Consider the following 21520-nt stretch of genomic DNA (forward strand, 5'->3'; position numbering starts at 1 on the left):
TCGGGAAACTTAAGCCCCGGGGCCTGTCTCAGGTCACGTACTGCACACCCTCTAGTAATATAATATTTACTGCCCTGAGGGTGCCGCGGATGGGGCTGCCCGGTCCAGGAGAGGGGTGGCCTCCATCCCCAGCCCACTCGAACGTGGCGGAGGGGTATGCTTGGTGGGTAAAGGGGGGCCTGGGCCGGAGTCCTGGCCTGGGGCCTGCCTGAGTGGGCCTGAGGGTGGGGGCAGGCAGGTCTGCAGGGGGATACGGAGAGCCGAGCCAACCAGGTGATTTATGCTCCCAGCCGGGGTCGGGAGCTGGGAGGGACTGCCATACAGACCACCAAAGGGAGATTTTCCTGGAGGCCAGCAGCCCAGCCAAGACTCCCCAAGACACAGCTGGGACCTGTGACTGCCACTAACAAGACATCTGAGCCCTTTCTCACCCCAGGAAAACCCACGCAGGGGGTTCAAAAGAAAGAGAGACCCCGAAGAAGAGGCTGGATGACCCTGTACCCACAACCCCAGACAGAGATGGTGGCCCTGGCTGACTTGGAAATGACCAGCAGGCCCAGAGCCGGGCTCAGCACAGGCTGAGAGCGAGGCTGGGCTGCTCACAAAGTCGCTGCTGACCCCCACTGTGAGTGGATGCCTTTATCAGGGATAGTGGCCCAGGAGGGGCAGTGTCCAGCCTGAAAGATGAACTGGCCAAGGGGTCATTCATTTCACTCCTGGTGAGCAACAGCTTTGCTGGTCCTGGCTGGGGGTTGGGTCCAGAGACCCAGCTTGCACTTGGGGAGCCCCCAGAAAAGAGGTGAACAGGCTAGATCCCCACTGAGCAGCCCCAGAGTCAGGAGTACTTCCCGGAGGAAGTGACCCTGAGCTGCACCTTGCAAGGCCAGCAGGAACTAGTCAGGCCAAGAAAAGCAGAAAGGGTGTTCTGGCCGAAGGAGCAGTATGTACACAAGATGAAGGCTCAGAGGCAGGAGGGAGCGTGTGTAGGGCAGAGAGGGCCAGACGAGGCACCACAGAGGCTCCGCAGGGCCGGAGGCTGGGACTGCTGGGGTCCATCAGGCAGGGAGTGGGAACAGAGGGGCCAGTCCACCAGGGTGAGAGCTGAGACTTTTTTTTTTTTTTGAGGAAGATCAGCCCTGAGCTAACGTTTGCTGCCAGTCCTCCTCTTTTTGCTGAGGAAGACTGGCCCTGAACTAACATCTGTGCCCATCTTCCTCTACTTTATATGTGGGACGCCTACCACAGCATGGCTTGCCAAGCACTGCCATGTCCACACCTGGGATCCAAACTGGCGAACCCTGGGCCACCAAAGGGGAACGTGCACACTTAACCGCTGTGCCTCTTTTCTAAATGGAAGCTGCTGCAGGGCTCCAGTGGAGACAGCATGGCACAGGTTTAGGAAGGTCACAGAGAATGAACTGGCCATGCTGGCAGGACATCCAGCTGGAGCTGTGTGGTGTGTAGTCGGGCTGGGGTCTAGAGATGAGAGGAGAGGGCTTGGCTGGAAGAACAGAGTGGGCACCACTGCCCAGCGAGGAGAGGGGCTCCCAGGGAGATGAGCCAGGAAAAACAGTCCGACGGAATGAAGGACATTGTGGAGACGCGGACAGGGGCTGGCTGAGGAATAGGTGAGCAGCCAGCGGTCAGCCGTGGTGAGCCAGCTCCAAGCCCCTGCACCTGGCTGCCCTTCTTGTCAGCTGTGATGATGCTCAGCAGAGAGGGGGAGGGGAGGAAGCCCTCTTGCTGCAGCCCCAGAGCTGTTGGTGGTCTCAGGTGGGATGTGAAGGAATGGGTGCTGAAGCCTGGCATTCCTCCCCTGGAGAGCTATTAGTGCATTCCCAAGAGGATGGGAACCTCCTCCCAAGCTCCCCACTTGGGACAAGTGCCCCCCAGAGGCACCAGGCCACCTTCCATCCAGAGGAGAGTGACTCAGGGGCCAGGCCTTGGCAGAAGCATTTTTAGCCAAATCCTCCAAGAACAGAGCCCTGAGAGGGGCAGTGAGGGCAGCCCAGGACTTGGGTCCCACCCACCTCAGATTGTTCAGGCACCTCGGACCTGCCAAGGTCCACACAAGGCATGAGTCATGAGCGGGGCTGCGGGGAGCACCAGAGCCCTGGCCCGCCCTCAGTGCCAGAGCTGCCAGCCAGGCTGACGGAGCACAGCGAGTCACTCGGAGGCCCTCCCCAGGGTGACTGTGCCCCTGATGCCCCCCAGACCCACTGTGTCCTCTGACCTCCAGACCACGGATGTCCCACAGGCACCTCCCTCGCAACATGGCCAGTCCTGAACTCCCCATCTTCTTCCAAACCTGCCCTTCTCCTGCTGACCCCTTCCCAGAAGGGCCCTGCCATCCACCCAGCTGTGCTGACCAGAGCCAGGGGATCATTCTGGACCTTCCTTGGGCCCCCATATCCAACCCACCATCAAGTCTTGTCCATTAGAGAGCAATACAGCGAGGGGCTCGGCCACTTACCAGGGGTGTGTATCTGGGCAAGTTAATTAACCTCTCTGTGCCTCAGTTTCCTCATCTGTAAAATGCGGATCATTCTACTTCGCACCTCATAGGATTTTATGATTAGCTAATATGTGCAAAATTCTTAGAACAGCACCTGACACAGAAAGTGCTCATTTTGAGGCTGTTGTCATCTTGATGCCTCCTGAATAGTCCACGCTGCCCTCTGATTCCCCCAGCCCCCACCCCTCCCAATGTCCTGCCTTAGGTGATGCCTTCATCCAGTCTCCCCTCACCAGCGCCAGCCCATCTCTCGCACTGCAGCCAGAGTGAGCGTCTGAACCACAGGGACCACTGCGCCCCCAACGGCTCCCAGGGCTGAGCTCACCCAGCAGACCCCGGAGGCCTGTCCCATTCCAGCTTCAGCTTCCCCTGCCAACCCCCTTCCCACAGCATGTGCCTCCGACTCCCCAACACACTTCATCTGGCCACTTTGCATTGGTCACCCCGGGGAAGCTGAAGCTGCACCCCGTCAATATGCTCAGGACACCTGGCGGAGCATGCAAGACTTCAGGAAGGCTGGGGGATGAGTGAAGGACCTGCCTGGGATTCCACCACTGCGGGTGTCAGGGGGGCATTGTTTGGGGAAAGACTTGGTCAGACAGAGACGCACTTCCCAACTGGGGCACAGAGGACTACACGGGGCACTGCGTCAGGCTGCCATGTCTCCAATTTCTCAGCATGAAGGCACTTCTCATACATTCAGTGGTGGGGGGCGGTGGGGAGTGATAAGCTTTAGGGGGGGCACAGAATATGTTTGTATATATTCATACTTAGCCCTGTAGGAAGCAGAAGGCAATGATTTATTATTAAGTCCATTTAACAGCTGAGAAAACTGATGCCCAGTAGAAGTGAAGCTGTCCAAGGCCGCAAAGCTGGTTAAAGGACAGGAACCTACGTCTCCTGACATTTCTTCTTCTTAAGAATAATTATAGCTACTATTTATGAAAGACTTCCTCAGGGCCAGGCACCTTGTTTATGTGATATTATAAAGCAGTTATTCTTAATGTCAGGTTGAAGACGAGGAAGCCAAGGTTCAGAGCAGGCGGGGGGGAGCCCTGAATCACCCAGCGGTGGGGCAGATGCTGAGACCCTCCCCCTTCTGCAGACCTCCTGTTCTCCACCACCCCCAGGGCCCCCTTTTCCTGAAGCTGACAATCGGCCGTGTCAATAGAAAGCTAAACAGAAACCGTGGTCCCTGACGTGGCCTTGGGAGAAGGAGGGGCGCTGTCACCCACCAGCCGGCTCCTCCTGGAGATTCCATCAGGGAAATAGGAGGTCGGGGATCAGAGACACAATGCTCCCCATTCAGGTGAGCCCGGCCGCCCCAGGCCCACAGCTGCCGCCACTGCATGGAGATTTATGACCTGCTCTAAATGTCACCTTTTCAACTCCCCGCGCTGGCTCCACCACCTTTGGACTCAGCACGGGCTGGACTGCTGGCCAGGCGTGGCTGGGAAGACGTGCCGTCGCTCAGCGCCACACACGAACACTCCCAGGGACAGGGCGCAGTTGAGCCCGGAGGGGAGGGCACGTGGGTACCGGGCACCCCCTACCTGCAGTCTGCAATGAGCTCATCCATCAGCTGAGCCACCAGGGAGTCCACATCCTCGGTGGAGCACCGCGCCTTCAGGGCCAGGTGGACCTGCTCCAGGCCGGCTTCCTGTGGGACAGGCAGGCAAAGGCCAGGACCGTCACCGCGGGGTGGAAGGTACACATCAGACCCCCAGCCCGCAGGCCCCATCTCCACAGCTCGGTCCCTGAACCAGAAAGGAGAAGCCAGTTAGAGCAGAGAAGGCAGAGCCCAGACCTGACAAACCAGGGTCTGTCCTGGCTCGAGCACCTTCCCGGGCTCCCCACACCAAGCAGATCCAGAGTCCCAAGCCTGGGACTCCAGCCTCAGGCCTGGTCAGGAGGAGTTCAGGCTCCGACAGAACCAGTGGCATCCTGCTCCTTGCGGGCCCCCTTCCAGCCAGGGCTGACGTCTCACAGGTAAGTGACCTCTGAGCCGCCTCTATTTCCCCACCTGGAATGCTCTGCCCTTTACAAATCCTGCCACCCAACCAGGCTCGGATCCCGTCGTCCCTCCTTCGGGAGCACCCGGACAACCTCCAATAACAGGGAGTTCCCTCTCCAAACTCCCATAGCCGGGTCACTCCTGGGGTTGCATCTGGTGTCCTCCATGGAGCGATTCTCCAGCCATCTCCATGGGCCTCAGCCTGAGCTGAGAGGTGGAGACACCTCACTGGACACCCGTCAGACCAGGGATCGTCCCCCAGTCCCCCACGCCCCTCCTCACCACCAGCTTTCTGGGCGTGTCCACCCTGGGACCACTAATCTGGGAACAGGCCCTGGAAAGTAGACACAGCCCCCCAACTCAGGGAGAATGGTTGGCCCAGAAGATGAAGTCTGGACTTGCACAGCATCAGCTCCAAGCTTTCCTCCATGAAGATTGCTAGTCTTAGGGAGAGCGTGGGCTACTGCGGCCCCCACCTGGGCCTGCATCCCCTCTAGCCACCCCAAGATCCCAATCCTCCCTTTCCCCTTCCCCCTGGCCTCCGCACTGCGCTCACCTCCACAGACACACCCAGGCCCCTCCAACCCCCTTCCCTCTACCCTGCCGCTCCTGGCTTGCTCCAGCAGCGTGGCAGCACCTGCCTCCTCTATGTTCCCACAGGCCACGTGCTTCGCGGGTGAGCCTCCACCCCATGCACACACAGAAGCGGCCTGGGGCCACAGCCAAGATTATCAGCTTCCTGCCCTTGGCCTACACCTCTGCCCACTTTGATTTTCTTCCACTCTCTGGCCAAGTGCCAGGCCTGCAGCTCCCAGCATCCGCAGGTAACCCCCCTGGTCACGTCCAAAGCAGAACTCACGGTATGGTACAATCTGCTCTTCTCCCCAATCTCCCAATCCCCAGCCACTGGGGTCGCTCCTCACAGCCCTGCCTCTTCCCCTGAGCCAAGAGACCACCAAGTCCTTCCAGCCCAAATCGTGCAAGTTTCTCTCCAAGGTCATCTCCTTCCCAGTAGCGCCTCGTCACTCTCCCCTGGACCACTGCAATGCGTCCTACCTGGGCTCCCGCCCCCCCGTCCCCCTTGAGGCCTCTGCGCTGCCCCCCTGAGGCTCCTTGGCCCTCTCCCTCCTCCAAGCCCCCATCTTCCCTTGGTATTCCTGGGGTGCCACCTGAACTTCAGTTTGGAACCTCTGGACGAGAGGTGGGGATGAACCTGTGCTCTTCTTTACTAAACTGACTCCCTGGAGGCAGAGCAGGTCCCGGTTCATGTCTATCTTCTAGCTAGAAGTTTCCAGCACAAGTCTTTGTGTGAGGTAAGAGTCAAAGGCATTTGACAAATGAATGAATGGATGCAAGCCTCTGCCTGCTGCCCCTAGCTCAGTTTCTCTCCGCTCTTTCTCTGTGCCGGCTCCTCCATCAGCCTGGGGGCTCCCCCAGGCTTGTTCTCACTCCCTCTCCTCTCTTCCCAGGATGCAGGGCAGGATTGCAAACCTGGCACTGTCAGGACACAACGGACCCCAGGGGCCATGAAAGTCTGCGGGCCTAGCTATGTGTAAGTATGTGCATCCATGGGGGGCCGGTCTGAAGACACCCACAGGGGGTGCCTGCACAAGGTGTGCACAGGTGTGGAGCAGCTTTCACTCACCAGCCGGTCGGCGATCCGGAGCAGCTGGTTCTGAGTGTCGACTCTGTGGCTGATGTCTTCCCAGTAGGATGACAGCACCACCACAGGCTTCACGTTGCCCCAGGGTAAGTAGTAGTAGTGGCACCCTGGAAGGACACGAAGGGCCTAGGACTGAGCCGGGAGTGGAGGGGTGGATGGGAAGGGGAGCGAGGGTAGGACGCACTCAGGCACCTGTTCCCCCTGCCCAATAAGAACTCCCCTGGACACACAGGACGTGACCAATATTCCCCAGGGTCCAAACAAGGTGCCTGAACAGACAGCTTCTGCTCTCATTAGGGCTCCTTAGCACATCAAAACAGAGGGGTTGTTAGAAGGAAACCTATACTCTCCAAAATCTATATACCAAGCCCAACAGCCACCATGGAATAAATGATCGCCAGAGGTCAGGGTCAATGCCGACCACAGCCGGTGTCAGGAGCCCAACCGCTGGGTCTTGGCAGCAGGGACCCACCTGGAGGTGAGCACAGGGAGGCGGCACAGGGGGAGAGCAGGGGTTCCCCTGAACAGCCTGGCCAGGGCCAGGGCCTTCGAATGGGCCTCCAGTAGCTTTCCACAGGAGGCAGGATTTAGGGCCCAGCCTCTGTTCTGTGCTCTGGGTCCCAGCCAGGCACGTGGCCTCACCGTCAAAGACCGCCCGGCTGTACTGGGTGGTGGAGGCCAGCGGCAGGCAGGTCGTGTCAAACTTGTTCCCGTAGTTTCCGATGCTGACCTCGAACTGGATGGCATCGTCGACATCCTGCAGCATGCAGGCCGAGTAGAAGGCAGCAAAGAGGGAGTACTTGCGCCTCCGGAGGTACTTCTGGGAGCAGAGAGGATGGAGGAAGGAAGATGCCGGGGTGGGGAGGGGTCACATGTCTGGCCAGCCCTGGAACCCAATAAATCCTGCCTGGATGGATGGGTGGTGAATGGTCCAGCTAAGCAACGACACCCAGATTTGGTTACTAACTGAGTAGATTCATTCCAGTCCTGTGCATCTGGCCATGCTCCTCTAATAAGATCTGCTCCTCCAAGGTCATGCTGCCCCTTAATCCAACCAGCAGCAATGGCACTGCCACCCAGGGGAGCCTGGTCTCCTGCATCTGCCGACTGACCTCCACACCACCATGCCCCTGCCCAGAGCTCCCACCTCACGCTGCCCAGGGCCTCCACCACATCAGCCAGCTCTGCAGACCACACAGGCTGCCATGTGCTTGGAATGAATGAATCCCATTGTCCCCTCCGGGTGTCAGGCACAGAGCTGAGGACGTGGGAGGCACTCAGTCACATGTCCCTGTTTGAACCAAGATGCCTTTGGGATCCCACTCGTGGAAGGCAGAGAGAAGAGGGATTATACAACTGGGTTTTTGGATAATGTAAATTGTAACAGCTGACACTTATTGAGTGCTTACTGCATATGGGTATGCACAACAATGTTGAGGTAAGTATAATTATCACCCCACATAGGGTTGATAGGGAACCTCATACAGCTGGTAAGCGGTCAAGCCAGGACTCAAACCAGCATCGTCTGACTACAGAGTCTGAGAGCTTAAAGCACCATGCAGACTCCACACAGCTGCCTCCTGGGCACGAGGCCCAGCACCACCACTTGCTGCTCTGATGCATTTGAGCCTCAGTGTCCTCATCCGTCAAGTGGAGATCCTAAGAGCAGCCACCTCACTGGTGCTTAGAGGACTCAGCGACATCAACCGTGTCACAAGCACAGTGTCTGGTACATTCTGAGTGGATAATAAGCATCAGCTATTCTTACACTATTGTTATAAAATAGCCTCTCATCTTGCATCAAGCTCTAGACTTTTTAAATACTTTCATTTATCTTTTTTGAGCCTCTGAATGTCCCTTAGGTGTCAGGTTACTCCCACATCACGGCTGAGGGGCTGAGGCCCAGAGTGGTGCGGGCACATGAGTGTGCGCAGAGTGGAGCCCTCCTCCACCATGACATGTCAAAGCCAGACCCCCTTGGCCACCACCCTCCCCACGTCTCCCAGAGCTGTGCCCCTCACCTCCACCCGAAGGATGTCATCTGCAGCGAGATCCTCCACCTTCTGCTCGCCTTGCTCCACCAGTTTGGTCTCCAGGGAGACCAGAAGCCGGCCTCGGTAGGCCACGCCTTCTCCCTGAGTGGGGAGGTTGGGTCACTAGGAGCATGGGAGATGGAGGGGAAGGAAAGGGGCCTGATCTGGCCCTGAGGTCATTCGCCTCCCAGGCAACCAGGATGGCCCTGAACCACCCGCATCACTCTGCAGATGAGGAAATGGTGACCCAGAGAGTTCAGGGGACATGCCAAGCCAGGTCAGTACCAGACTCCAACCCAGCCAGAGGAGAGAGGAAACCTGAGATGGATGGGACCTGGGTCCCTCAGGGGCCAGGAAAACTGGGGGATCAGGCTGACCCAGAAGGAGAGGCAAAAGGGAGGAGAGTGAGAGGGAAGACGGGGCCAGGAGGGGGCCAGGTGAAGGGAGAGTTCTCTGAGGCAGTGGCTGCCTGGCTCTGGGCCCAGGAAAGCCCCATCAGACCCTTAGAGCCCAGGCCAGCCCCAGATACTGCTCAGGCCAGGCTGGATGACCCCTACATGCAAGCCTAGGGGTCTGGGGGGCTCTGGCTGGCTCACCTTGCCCGTGTTGAGCTCTGCATAGGGGTCTGGGAAGCCAGTGAACTCCCTGGGGCTGCCGTAGAGGTTGACATAGCAGGGCCCGAAGGTGGGGAGGAAGCCCAGGTGGTCGTCCACTGGGAGACATAGGTGGGGATCAGAGGGGCTGGCCCAGCATAGCTTTCCAGTGCTCAGCCCAGCCACTTTCAGGCCTGAGCCCATCCCTGGCCCTCAATTCTTCGCAAGGTGTGGGATGCAGCCCCATAAATGTGTAAAGAATGGTGACACTGATGAGAGTTCCCATTGTCTCCCATAAAGCCCTTTAATCCTCACCACCATGCTGAGACACAGAGATGTGTATTAGTCCCATTTTACAGATGAGGAAACTGAGGCTCAGAGATGCAAAGGAACACATGACTACAGAGTGGCATGACCCAAAATGGGCAAATGCATTCAGCCCATGCACTCAGCCAGCACACAAAGCTGGGGCTCAGACCCCCCACTGCCACGCCCCTCTCAGGCCGCACCCCGTCCTGCCTCCCCTCTCCATCCTGCACTTCCATCGGTGTCTCAGGCCATCCAGCCTATGAGGAGGCACAAAGGAGGCCCCAAAGCCTGGTGACAAGAGAAGCCATCTCCCACGGCACCAGGAAGAGGCCCAGCTAGATGTGCCCCCACCCACAGGGCAGCCCCCAGGCACACATCCCCTCCATCTCCATATCCTTATGAAGTTGAGACAGACCACCCAAAAGCCTTGACTCATCCTGGCATTCCCAGCCCCTCGCCCCCCACCTTGTATACAAAGAACAGTCTTTCAGGGGGGAAGTCAGAGGAGGGTTTGAATGAGAATTACACTCATGATGAGGGAAAATCTTGTCTCCACATCATTCCCATCCTTTTTGGAGACCCTCTTTTTGTTAATATCATGATCCTCCAGCTGACAGCCAAGTTTCCCAAGACGGGACTTCACTGGCCATACTCTGAGAACCCTGAAAAGCCAGGTGTCCCTTTCAGAGGGAGAAGGAAGAGGCAGTTTCCAGAATGCCAAAGGTGGGAAGTGGGCCCAGGAGAAGGAGCCATCTGGGATGATCCAACCCATACGAGCAAGCGTGGGACAAGGCAGGCACAAAATAAATGGCCTCCACAAGGACATGCTTGAGCCAGACCTCAGGACATGACTGAACCCCGAGGGTTGAGACCTGGGGTCTCACAGCTTGAGCCCCTCCCTGAGAAATCAGACATTGCCAACCAGACAGCAGGAGCGTGCCGCCCCAGAGCCAGGGGCCACCCTGCGTCCATCGCCACTCTCCCTCCAGTCCCCAGCACAGACAGGGCTCTGGCGTCTGGGACAGAGTTGGGAGGCCCAGGCTGATGGAACTGACATGAGCATTACTCATTATCTGTACTGCTCATCCTGATTATGATCTATCCTGTGAATTTCAACTTCAAGAGTTTTCAACTCACCCTAGCTTCCTTCCGGTCCCCAAGACGCCTCACACTGTCCCTGCCCCATCGTGGACCCCGACACCCGCCCCCTCCTCCTCCCTGCTGGAGAGAGTGGACTCATTTGAGCATCAGATGCGCTCAGCAGAAGGAGGAAGCGGTGTGGGGTGTGGGAGGAAATTGCCTTTAAAGCATTCCAGGCGATTTACATATTTAACCACGGTGGAGAGGTAGCAGCCAAAGGTAGGCTCAGGGTCCATGGTGGGGAATCTCAGTCCCCCTACAGGCAAATCAAAAACCTCCCCGCAACCAGCTACTCTCCCATCCAGCAAAAACCCCAAGCACCCCCCCACCCCCACCATTGTCCCCAAGGTGAAAGCACATACGGTCCGTGGCTGGAGGAGGCTTGACCACACCTGCAGGCTCCTCTGAAGCGTAAAGAAATGGAAAAGGGGTTAGGATGGGCATGGCTGGGAGAAGGACGGGTTACATGAAAAGGCCTAAGGACGGAGAGTTGACAGACAGACAGATGGAAAGACAGCTCCCATGCGGGAAACAGATGCGAGCGGAGACCCCACGCCCAGCCCAGCTGTGAATTTATCACAAACTAAGTCCTCGCCGCACCCTCCCCAGCCAGACGCAGCCCCCAGCGCCATGGTGGGCCTCAGGTCCCTCCCCACTGGTGTCTGCCTACAAGTCTGCGTGTTGTTTGCCAGTTGAAAATTGGATCCAAAATCTGACTAGATACACTCAAGAAATAACACAGAAAAGAAAATGTGCTTTTCCATACTGTCGCCAGATAAGTGAGGGACACAAAGGACAGACACCAAGAAACAATGGGGGAGACACGAAAGGGCCAGAGCCGGCAGCAAGGCACAGCCAGCACTCCACCCAACAGACAGTTTGACAGTGGGGACCCTTCTCTCTGAGAGGTGGCATTTCAAGGCACAACATCTCCATCTAGTGGTCATTTACAGTACTGCCACTGAGGGCACCGCGTTGCATTTTCACAACAGCAGGCACTGAGACCTGGCTCCTGGCACCTGCTGCTCCAAGTGAGGCACAGTGCCAGACACTGACCCTTAGCGAAAGGTTCTACACACTTGAGTGTGCCCTAGATGCTGGTAAGAGGTGTCCAGAAATGAGAGAAGCAAGGAAGGAGATGCTTGGGCACACTCCCAGGCTCTTAGAATCCTTCCCTCACTTCTAGGCAGGAACAAGACACCCCCAGAGGAGTGAGCACCCCTCAGTCTCCTTCCACTGTCTCTCTGATTTCTGCCTCTTCCTGCACTCTGACCTTCCCCGTCTCCTCCTCCAACCAGCTAAGTGTAACCAAGTTGGTAAAATCCCTGATTAATTTCATTCATTGTTCATCTTTACCTATTGGTCTCCTCCAAAAAAATACCTATTACTATTTTCCTGTAGCTCCGTGATTGTAGTTAAGGGCCAAGAGTTGTGCAAAACACTATGAAGGAAGAATAAGCAGAGACACAGAGAGGAAAAAAGAGTGAAGAAGAGAGGAGAGGGGAATGTAGAGAGGTCTGGATGTGAAGATAGAGCTCGCCAAGTGAGCGCAGAAGGCAGCAAGGATGGCGAGGCCCAGCTCCAGGGGGGCCTGAGGCCCAGAGACCCGGCCCCTCAGCTCTCCACAGCCCGGCCTCAGCTAGGAATGCTGGCTGGCAGAAGTCAGAGCTGCAGAAACCATAATTCATGGCCATTTTCATATCCACAGGAATAGGTTTTCATCAGTGGGGGAGCCAGGCCTCTGGTCATAGGAGAGCTCAGCGACCGTGAGAGTGCCGACATGGGCACAGCTGCAGCCCGAGGAGAGCAGCAGCCAGGGCCCACCGGAAGGAAACAGATTCCATTTTAAGCTCCTTCCAAATGATTACAAACAGGCCCGGCCAGTTATCTCGAGCTAATGAGGCCAGGGTCATAGATCCAACCCCCATGTGCTTCTTGCAGAGGCAGGTTTGGCTTCCCACCCACAGACCAACTCTGAATCCTGGCTGTAAACCCATGCCAGGCCAGACACAGATGTCCTCCAAATCCCACCAGCCTCTGACCAACACGTGCCTCTGGTGGCTGGGAGGACCAAGTGGGTGGCTGCAGAGTAGCCTACTTCCCAGTGGCACCTTTCATTAATTCCTTCATCCATTCATTCAGTCATTTGTTCAGTAAACCTAACACGGCACAGTGCTGGGCTCCTAACAAGACGTGGGACTGCTGACAACTCAGGCCAGTGAGTCCTAATGTGGGGTCAGGGTCACAGGTCCCTGGGTGCTGAGGATCAGCCCAGGTCCTCTCCACTGTGTCTGCAGACAGCTCATAAAGTCAGCGGCAGAGTAACCAGTGAAGCCACCCAAGACAAAGCCTCTATTTAGTCCTCATCACCCTTCTGCCAAAACACAAGGGTTTTGGTGTGTTTTCCCTAAGCCCAGGGAACCAGGGCTGTGGATGCCCCAAAACACGGATGAATACTCCCAGTTTTGTGGCCTGAACAGCCAAGCCCACCTCCCTTACCTGGGGGAAGCCAGAAAAGAGCCAGCCCTCCCAGCCCATGAGGCGCACATCATGGCCCCGCAGACGGCCTGGGTCTCCTGGGGAAGCTGAGGCCATCACCTGCGGCCGGCGGCCGCGGCCTCTGCCGCTCGGCACATCTCCCACGCCCACGGTTTGGCTGCCTGACACCAGCCCGCGCCAGGCAGGAGGAGAACTGAGAACTGCTGGGAAATCATCATCATCTACGTTCCAAAGACAAAAAGAAACTAACCTTGGATTTCTCGGCGGTGGAAAAAACTGTAGGCTACGAGCGCTATTTATGTGGCGTGATTTTCATACGTATAAAGTTATGAAAGAATCGGTGTAGGTTTCATGGGTCCCGCAGGCCCGTTACCTTTCGAAAGAGCTGCAGCTTCTAAGGAAAGCACTCCTTTGTAAAAAAACCAAATCTTCAGTAAATGCTTTGGAGCATAGGCTCCAAGGAATACTCAACTGTGCCCAGGCAAACTTGTGGGCAGGAGCGCTTAAGAGGCGAGTGTTAGGTTCTGTCCTCACTGGAAATAAAAACACAAACACAAACACAAAAACTCCTGCTTGGACCAAATAATCTGGTGAACCATGATGGGAATATGGAGAAAGAACTCGTTTTTACAGCTCGGTTTAGTATGGGTTTGAGAGCAGTGAGGAAATGTCATGCATTGCCCAGATGTGCAAGAACCCCCCAGTGTGAAGAAAAAAAATACAAAGAGCTGAAAGGAAAGTTGGAGTGATGTGTTCTGAGGTGGCCTCAGGACAAGTGGGAGAAGCCTGGCAGGGAGCGAGGCTGGGGCTGACCTTCAAGGCTTCCAAAAGGGACACACCTGTGAGGGAAGGGACATCACAGCTGTCATGAAGAACGGTTCCAGTTTGAGCAATAAGTTTAACTCTTTTATTGCTGCAGAGATCAAGCTTTTTAACAGCACGTTTAAAAGTGGTTAGCTGGTTGCAAGAAGATTCTCATTTATTTCCAAAACAATGTGTGGGAGACAGCGGTCCTGCCTTTGAGCGCCTCCCGGAACCATACGGGATTGCCCATGACCTGAGCGCCATCTAGTGGCCAAATAAACACCTTTCTCACATTCACATTAAAATATTCATCGTGACCCTGAAAAAGATCAAGGCCAACACCAGAAATGAAGATTGATGGAGGCCCAAGGATCAAAACTCTGCCTCAGGTGGCTGCTGGCAGGCACAGCCGTAGCCTCATGAAACAGCAGCTGTTAGAAGACACTTTGTGCCTCTAGCAGGGTCTGTCCCTGGATTCAGAGATGGGGACAAGCACCCTGTTAGAAAACTAGAGAAGAGATTCCTTCCATCCCAGGAGTTCCGATCTTCAGGGGGAGTCAGAATACCCGCCCTCCCACTCCACCCTTATGATGCATTCCCCCCCAGCTCAAATCTTTCTACCTATACATCCAAGGCAGTCGTTCTCAGAAATTATCTGAACAGCATTAGAGAAGGGGGACCACATCCTGGGACAGCAGTTCCCACTGTGGGGAGGGGGAGGGGGCTGGGGCAGGAGGAGCCCTGACAGCAGTGTTTTCTGGAAGACAGTCTGAGTATTCCACCAATTACAAGTATCAACGATGAAATCAGAATGGCAGAGAGCAGAGCAGCTAGATGTCAAAGCTGAGTGAGGGCACCTGGGAGCTCATTGAAAAATTCTTTACTTTCATGTGTGTTTGAGTTTTCTATAATTAGAAGGGTTTTTTTAAAAAAAAAAAAATGTTTCAGAGAACCTAGAAGAAGGGATGGGCCAACTTCAAGAGCAGCAGGTGGAGTCTTCCAGAAACTGGACTCCTTAACCTGACCTCCAGGTAAAGATCTGAGAAGATGGATAGACAGAGACCCATGCACACTGCCTGTAGAAAGACACCATCACTGAACAAGTCTTGTTAGAGGGTGAATAAAGGAGGCAGGAGGAAGAACAGAGTGCCAGCCAGGCTAGTGAAACAGTCACCTGAAATTCTTAGGAAATGATTTGGAATCCTCAATAGAGAGCAGGAAGACATAGCTTTTATGGAACAAAGCAAAACTTCTGGGAGAGAACAAAGAGGAAAAGGAAAATATAAAAGGAGTGACAGAGGGAAAAGAAGGCATGGCAAGAAACTAAAAATGCAATAGCCAATTTTAAACCACATGAGAAACAGCAAAAAGCAGCATTGGTACAGGGAAAAGAAAATCAGGTTGGTGATGCAGTAAGCCAATAATAATGATACCAAACAGCAAACGTTACTTTTGGGTTTATTGTGTACCAGACACTCTAAGAACTTTACATTTATAATCTCACTGAGTCCTTACAACAACCTTACAAGGTCGGGACTGGAGCAATTCACTAGCCACCAAAAAGCAGAATTGGAACCCAGAGCTTCAGCTCTGACCCCTGCCCCATCCTGCCTTCAGCTGTCCATGTTACCACGTTAGAATAAAAGAAATTACTCCTCTGATCGGGTTTAAAAATTCGCCATGTCTCAGACAAAGTTCAGTGAAAAGATTCCTGCACTAGAGAGATCAAAGTAATTTTTTAAACAACGAGAAAAAAGATACATTCCTACAAGCAGCATCTAGTCAGAAAAAAATAGACTCCCAACAAAGGAATCAAGTCAGACTGCTGTCAGAAAGAACACCAAAATAAATTCAAAATAGACTAAGAATTTAAATGTAAAAAATTTAAAAAAGAGTTAAATATAAGCTTGGGGTTTGTTGAAGGCCAAAAGCATGGCATACAGGGCAGAAACCATACTTTCAGGATTTAAATTAGAAATTTTGAAAATAAAAACCAGAAGTTAATTAGAAAGTTAAAAAAGGAAATTACAAAATAAGTCTAAAGAGAGTTTTAAAAAAGAGTAAAAAGATGAGAGAATAAAAAATTAGGAAAAAAAGAAAATGTTAGAATTGATAAATAAATCCAAAAGCTGATTCTCTGAAAAGTCTAATAAAGGAAGAAAAAAGAAAAAAAAATATCTAACAAGGCTAATCAGAGTAGAAGCAAGAAAACTCAAGCACATATCATTAGAAATAAGAAAGGGAAAAACACTATAGATAGATAGAATTATTTAAATTTAAAAGATTGCTATGTGCAACGCTATGTAAATAAATTAGAAGACCTCAATATAATAAATGCTTTTCTAGAAAAATATAAATTATCAAAATTGACTATAGTAAAAGTAACAAACTAAAAATAACAATGATCACAGGAGAAACTGAAAAGATTTTAAAGAGTTAGTACAACACCCACTCAAAAAGGGCACCCAGCCCATATGGTTTTATGGGTGAATTCTTTCAAACCCTCAAAAGACTATATTCTTATGTTATATAAACTTCTCCAGATGTTAGGAAAGTCTTTAAGTCTTTCCAATTAATTTTACAGAGCCAGCATAACCCAGATACCAAAACCTCAGAAATAATAAGCAGACATACCAATTAAAGCTAATAGGAAATCAAGAAACTAGCCCAAGAACACATTTAGGAATTTAGTAGGGGATAAAGGTGGCATTCCAAAATATAGGCAAAAGAATATTCAACATATGGTGTTGGCATCACTAAAGAACAATTTTGAAAAAAGTAATGTTAGATCCTTGCCTTATTCACTAAGGAAAAGATTAACAGGTTTGGCTACATAAAAATTTTAAATTTCTCTTCATCAAAAACTATTAAATGATTAGACTGACAAAAATTATTTACCACACATATGACAGAGGGAAAGTTCACATCCATAAACATACAGAATTCTTACAAAACACAGAGAAAAAGACAAACATACCATCAGAAATGTGGACAAGAATATGAACAGGCAGTTTAGAACAGAGTAAATATAAAGTATATATATATATATAAAATTTGTAAATATACAATAATTATTAAAATATTTTAAAATTCACATTGGTTAACTTCATCAGCTATCAATGAAATGAAAATTAAGGAAACAATGAAATTCACCCATCAAATTAACAAAGTTCTTTTTTAATATTATTATTTTACCCTGTGTTGGTGAGGATGCAGCAAAAGAAGCTTATGTGAGTGATTAGAGTGTAAATTAGTCAATCTTTTTGAAGAACAATTTTGATATATCCCAAAAGCTTTAAAATGATCAAATCCTTTGACACAGCAATTCCACTTGGAGATATTCATCCGAAAGGAAAATCATGAATTGCATAAAGATTCAGCTACAAAAATAGTCCATATAAAGTTAGCTGTTTATAATGTGGAAAAATTAGAAAACACTTAAATATTCAACATTAGTTAATGTGGATTATGGTACATTCACACAATGGAATATGGGTATTCATTTAAAATTATACTGCAGAAGAATATTTAATAACGTGATTATATGTTGTATTGCCAAGTGACAAGAAGCAGTTTTCAAAACAATTGAAAATTGTTTCAAAACAATGTTTTTCATGTGTATGCGTATATATACATACATACAGAAAGGTTCCAGAATGTTAATAGTTAGTTCTCGTCTGGGAAGGGTAGGTTTATGGGTAATTTCATGGATAAATTTTATATTCTTCTTTTAGATTAACTCTCTAAAATTTTACAAAATGATCATAGGCTATTTTTCAACAGACCAAGGAAAGCTATCTCAAAGTAGAAACTGCTAGAGCATAGAAGCCGGTAGAGGGCGTGGCCGCAGCCGTCAGCATCCTCTGCAGGAGTGAATTACCCCCTCTCTACCATTCGGTGGTGGATCCCACCATCCAAGCTGTGGAGAACCCTAAATGTCCACAAGCCCACCTCTCTCGTTGGCCAGAGCCCTTCTCCCTGGGAACTGGGCAGCAAAGACCTTATAATCTTCCCTATTCTGCAAACTCTGAAAAGTAGAGGTATAAGACGGGCAGGGGTGGGACAGCGGGAAGCATGGGGGACCAGAGGGCAGAACAGAGGTTCCCCACAGGGGAACTTACCTGCTATTTCTCCTCCAGGGGCAGAGATTTTCGACATATTCAGGTAGGTGGTGGCCACGATGTCATTGTGGGTGAGGCGGTCCCTAGAGCAAGGGGGCAGAGAGGGCTTGAACAGGGGAGGGAGATGGCAGGCCACAGCCCACCCAGGAAGGGAAAGGCCTTGGTTATACATCATTAGGGGTCCCAGTTTTCACACTGGGAATATTACAGAGGCCTGGTAATCCTAGGGAAGAATAAACTGGAAAGAAAGTGTCACTCAAGACTCCTCCAAAGAGGAGACTAGTCCATCTTATCAACCATCAGCATCCCATCAACCAGCCAACACTGGGCTGCCAGGCTGCATGTCTGCGAGGACAGCTGCAGGATGAGAGGGAGGAAGCAGGGTGGGGAGCAGGAGGCTGCTCAGGCAGCCAAACCCCCAGACCCAGGGAGAGCTGGGATGATACACCAGAGCCCGCTGTGAAAGACACACCTGGGCACGATGATTTCCTTATTCTTTTAAATCCTACACCCATGAAGTACCCTATCTCAGCAGCTGCCTTCCTTCCTCTCTGTATTTCCCAAGAAGGTAATTAAGCTTCCATTTTCGAGTTTTCCATCTGGTGGGGCTACGTTGGGAACAGTGAATTGTCAGCATGGATCTTTATCATTTTTCCTGGTGAATGATGTTAATAAGAACCGGAAAGTAAAAATTTCCTTGAACATGTTACAATGAGATTATCAACACCAGATAACTAACAGCTGGTAGCATCTTTAAAGTGTCTTCCCAACCAAGCCCTGCACTGGGAAAGGAATGGGATTCCTGACCTCTGGTGTTACCTGAATCCAGCAAGGAAGGAAAGAGAATGGAAGGAGAGAGGGTTTGTTTTTAGAGGCTAGATTTTGGGGTTTTGTTTTGTAATGAAAAAGAAATTTCTTAAGAATGGAACAGAAGATTAAGTTACGGAGCAGAGTCCATATGGACTCTATCATATTTCCAGGATTCAGGTAATAAGGAAAGTTTATCTGAGTTTTCTGGGAAGAAAGCTCTTTTCTGGATAGGAACTTGCAGCAGCAGAATGCTTTCTGGCCAAGAGCTGGGTTCTGGGGCTTGGGGTTGCTTTTGGAAAATACAGCAAGTCTGAAAATAGACTCACAATAAAAATGCCACTTCAACCCAAACCAGAGATGCAACCACCAGATTCCGTAATGTGTTTGGATTGTACAGTATGCCGATGCCTTGACACAGCTCACACGGACTCGGGCAAGGCCTGTCCACACCACATGGGACAGGACAACCGCACCCGTGTGCACACACGCACACGCACAGACACACATAGACACGCACAGCCAACCACCCGCAGTCAACACAAGGCACACACGTGCGCGCACACACCACGAGCTGAGGGGAAGAGACCGTCTGTGATGTAAAACACGTCCCTCCCCCAAACCGCTTCCCCACGGAACATACCAGCGGTAGGCCCCGGAGGCCTCGCCTTCCTGGCCCTCCTTGCTCCCTTCCTCTCCTCTAATTCTCCAAAGCTGTTTTCTTTAGGCCTGGGGAACTGGCGCACACTTTAATGGCTCTGTGGCCTGGGGGTTTTCCCTGGTCTCTCATTATCCTCCTGGCTGGGGGTGTCATGGGCCTGAGACCAAAGGACAACACGCTGGGAACCGCACGGCCAAGACTTTTGGGGGCAGAGAAAGGACAGCTCTCTCCTTCTGGAAAGCCCGGAGAATGGAAGGTCCTGGAGAATCTGTGTGTGGACCCCTAACAGCCCCTCAGGTGTGAGAGAGACCCACAACATAGCAGGAGGCAGCACTGCCCAGTGGTTAAGAACATGGGCTGTGGGAGCAGCAGGTTTGGGGTCGAGTGTGGCCTCGGCCACTTCCCAGCTGTCCCCTCCAGCAGGTCGCTCACCCTTTGCAAACCTACTCCCTCCTCTGTAAAGCGGGACTGTGCTGGGAGCTGAGCTGAGGGTCAGGTGAGATCACACACGGAAAGTGCTTGCTGGGCACAGGGTCTGGCGCACGGTAGGGGCTCAACAAGTGTTAGACACTATTATTTTTTTCAGATGTCCATGTGGCTACTGCCCTCACCTGTTGCAAGCCTGCAGTGGCAACCCCTGCTTGGGCAACATGGCCCACCTCCCCAGCCTGGGGACCCTTCCAGGCCAGCCCACCAACCCATGGGGCATCATGGCCCACCCTCCCAGAAGCTCGGCTCTTTCCAGCCTCCTCGCCTTTGCTAATGATCCTCTCCTCAATGGAATGCCCTCACCCCAGACTCATCAAAAACCCCATCTCCTCCAGCCAGCCTTCCTGGTACCTCCTGCCCTAGGCAATCTGGGGGCTTTTGGAGCCCTTCCAGCCCCACTTTATCTACCTTGGAGATGTGCTATGAGGAAGCTTCCGGAGAATGGCTCTCGCCCTCTCCCTCTCTGGCTTCCCCCAGAGGAGACTCCCTCGCCTGAAACAGACTCTCCCACTGCATGCAGACTGAACAGAAGGAGACGGAAAGACCCAGTGACCTCTGAGGACAGCCACCTCTAAAGACTCGGACACTCAGGACTCACCAGTCTATGACACGAATCCTCATTTTTTCAGACATGGAGGGAAACTATGGAGGGAAGAGAGACATGTTGGGGTGGGCTCCTTTTGAAGAAGCAGAAGTCCAGGATGCAGGCGGGATGCTGGGGAGGCTGGAGCCCTGGGTCTCCTGAGTGGGCCTGCGGGGGGCCAGGCTCACCATGACAGGCAGCGTGATGCTCTGGTTCCACTGAGGGTTGGCCATCTTCTCCAGGATCTTGCTGCAGAGCTAGAAGACACAGAGGACAGGCGGATGGAGCTCCCCTGGGATGCTGGGCTCCCTCAGGGACTCTCACACCAGTTGGCAGCCATTCTCTGGTGTGCTAGCCACCGTTTGGGCTGGGCAGAAGACCCTGGGGGCCTTTGGGCTTGTGGGCTCAGACACAGGATCTTCACAGAGACAAGTGGTAGGTCAGACGCAGAGCTAAGGATGGGCATGGTAGGGGGAGGGACAGACTGCCTGAATGCCACAGCCCATCTTCCCTTAGCTCCTACCTCTGTCTAGAACTCCCCCTCCTCCACCTCCCATTATGGCCATGACACTGAATGTGGGGCTGAGTCCAGACTGGCTTTCCCAGGACCCCGACAGCCTGAGGCTCTCCTCTCTGCCCACCAGCCCAGATCACTGGCACCTTTGGAAGACTGTGACCCCTAGGGGATTAGAGATAGGAGAGGAGAAGGGAAGAGGGAGCTGGAGGGCCAGGGCTGGGGGTCGTGCCCCAGCATCTGAGAGTGAGAGGAAATTCAGTGAAGATGCAAACCCCATAAGCCACATTTTACCTCACGTCAGCCCTGCTCTTAAGACCGGGTTTTCCACAAACGAGAAACCTAGCAGAGGTGGAAACCAGATCCAAGCCAGCAGCTCATGTACTCTGCTCTGCCCTTGGAGTCCCCAGGAGGTGCCAGGCCCCTTAGCCTGCCCAGGGCATCCTGTACCACACGGGGACAGCAGCTAAAGACTCCATTGCAGACACATAGATCCTGGTATGTTTGTGTGGCTTACACATAAAAATAATGAGCAGCCTTTTTCAGAGCATTTACTATGGGCCCTTCGTTGTTCCAAACATTTTATGTGCATTATCTCATTTCATGAGCATCTGACATAGATCAGGGGCTTCGATTCCTCCACCAAATGAGGGTGTGGCCTCCCTGGGGCCCAGGACTTTGTCTCTATCCCTGGTCCACCCAGTGCCAGCCCCCAGCCCCACCTCCCCCTCCTCCCTGTGAAAAGAGGGCTGGGGGCAGCGATGGGTGCCAGGAT

General features: G+C 52.6%; 1 protein-coding gene across 28 annotated transcripts in view; it reads right to left on the bottom strand.

Moving 5' to 3' along the window:
• Window positions 1–21520, bottom strand: part of DYSF (dysferlin) — a 210010-nt gene that overhangs the window by 113252 nt on the left and 75238 nt on the right. For 16 of the 28 annotated variants that reach the window (XM_023618926.2, XM_023618923.2, XM_070236251.1 and 13 more), the window contains 9 exons: window positions 20420–20488; window positions 20247–20290; window positions 17692–17774; window positions 10630–10671; window positions 8822–8937; window positions 8214–8327; window positions 6835–7012; window positions 6175–6299; window positions 4069–4175 (listed from right to left, as the gene is read on the bottom strand). In XM_023618926.2, the coding sequence (XP_023474694.1) occupies window positions 4069–4175; window positions 6175–6299; window positions 6835–7012; window positions 8214–8327; window positions 8822–8937; window positions 10630–10671; window positions 17692–17774; window positions 20247–20290; window positions 20420–20488 (878 nt within the window). The remainder of the gene's footprint in view (window positions 1–4068; window positions 4176–6174; window positions 6300–6834; window positions 7013–8213; window positions 8328–8821; window positions 8938–10629; window positions 10672–17691; window positions 17775–20246; window positions 20291–20419; window positions 20489–21520) is intronic. The other 12 variants (XM_023618924.2, XM_023618921.2, XM_070236246.1 and 9 more) reach the window with 1 other exon arrangement.

The sequence above is a fragment of the Equus caballus genome, chromosome 15, assembly GCF_041296265.1.
Source record: "Equus caballus isolate H_3958 breed thoroughbred chromosome 15, TB-T2T, whole genome shotgun sequence".
Classification (NCBI taxonomy): domain Eukaryota; kingdom Metazoa; phylum Chordata; class Mammalia; order Perissodactyla; family Equidae; genus Equus; species Equus caballus.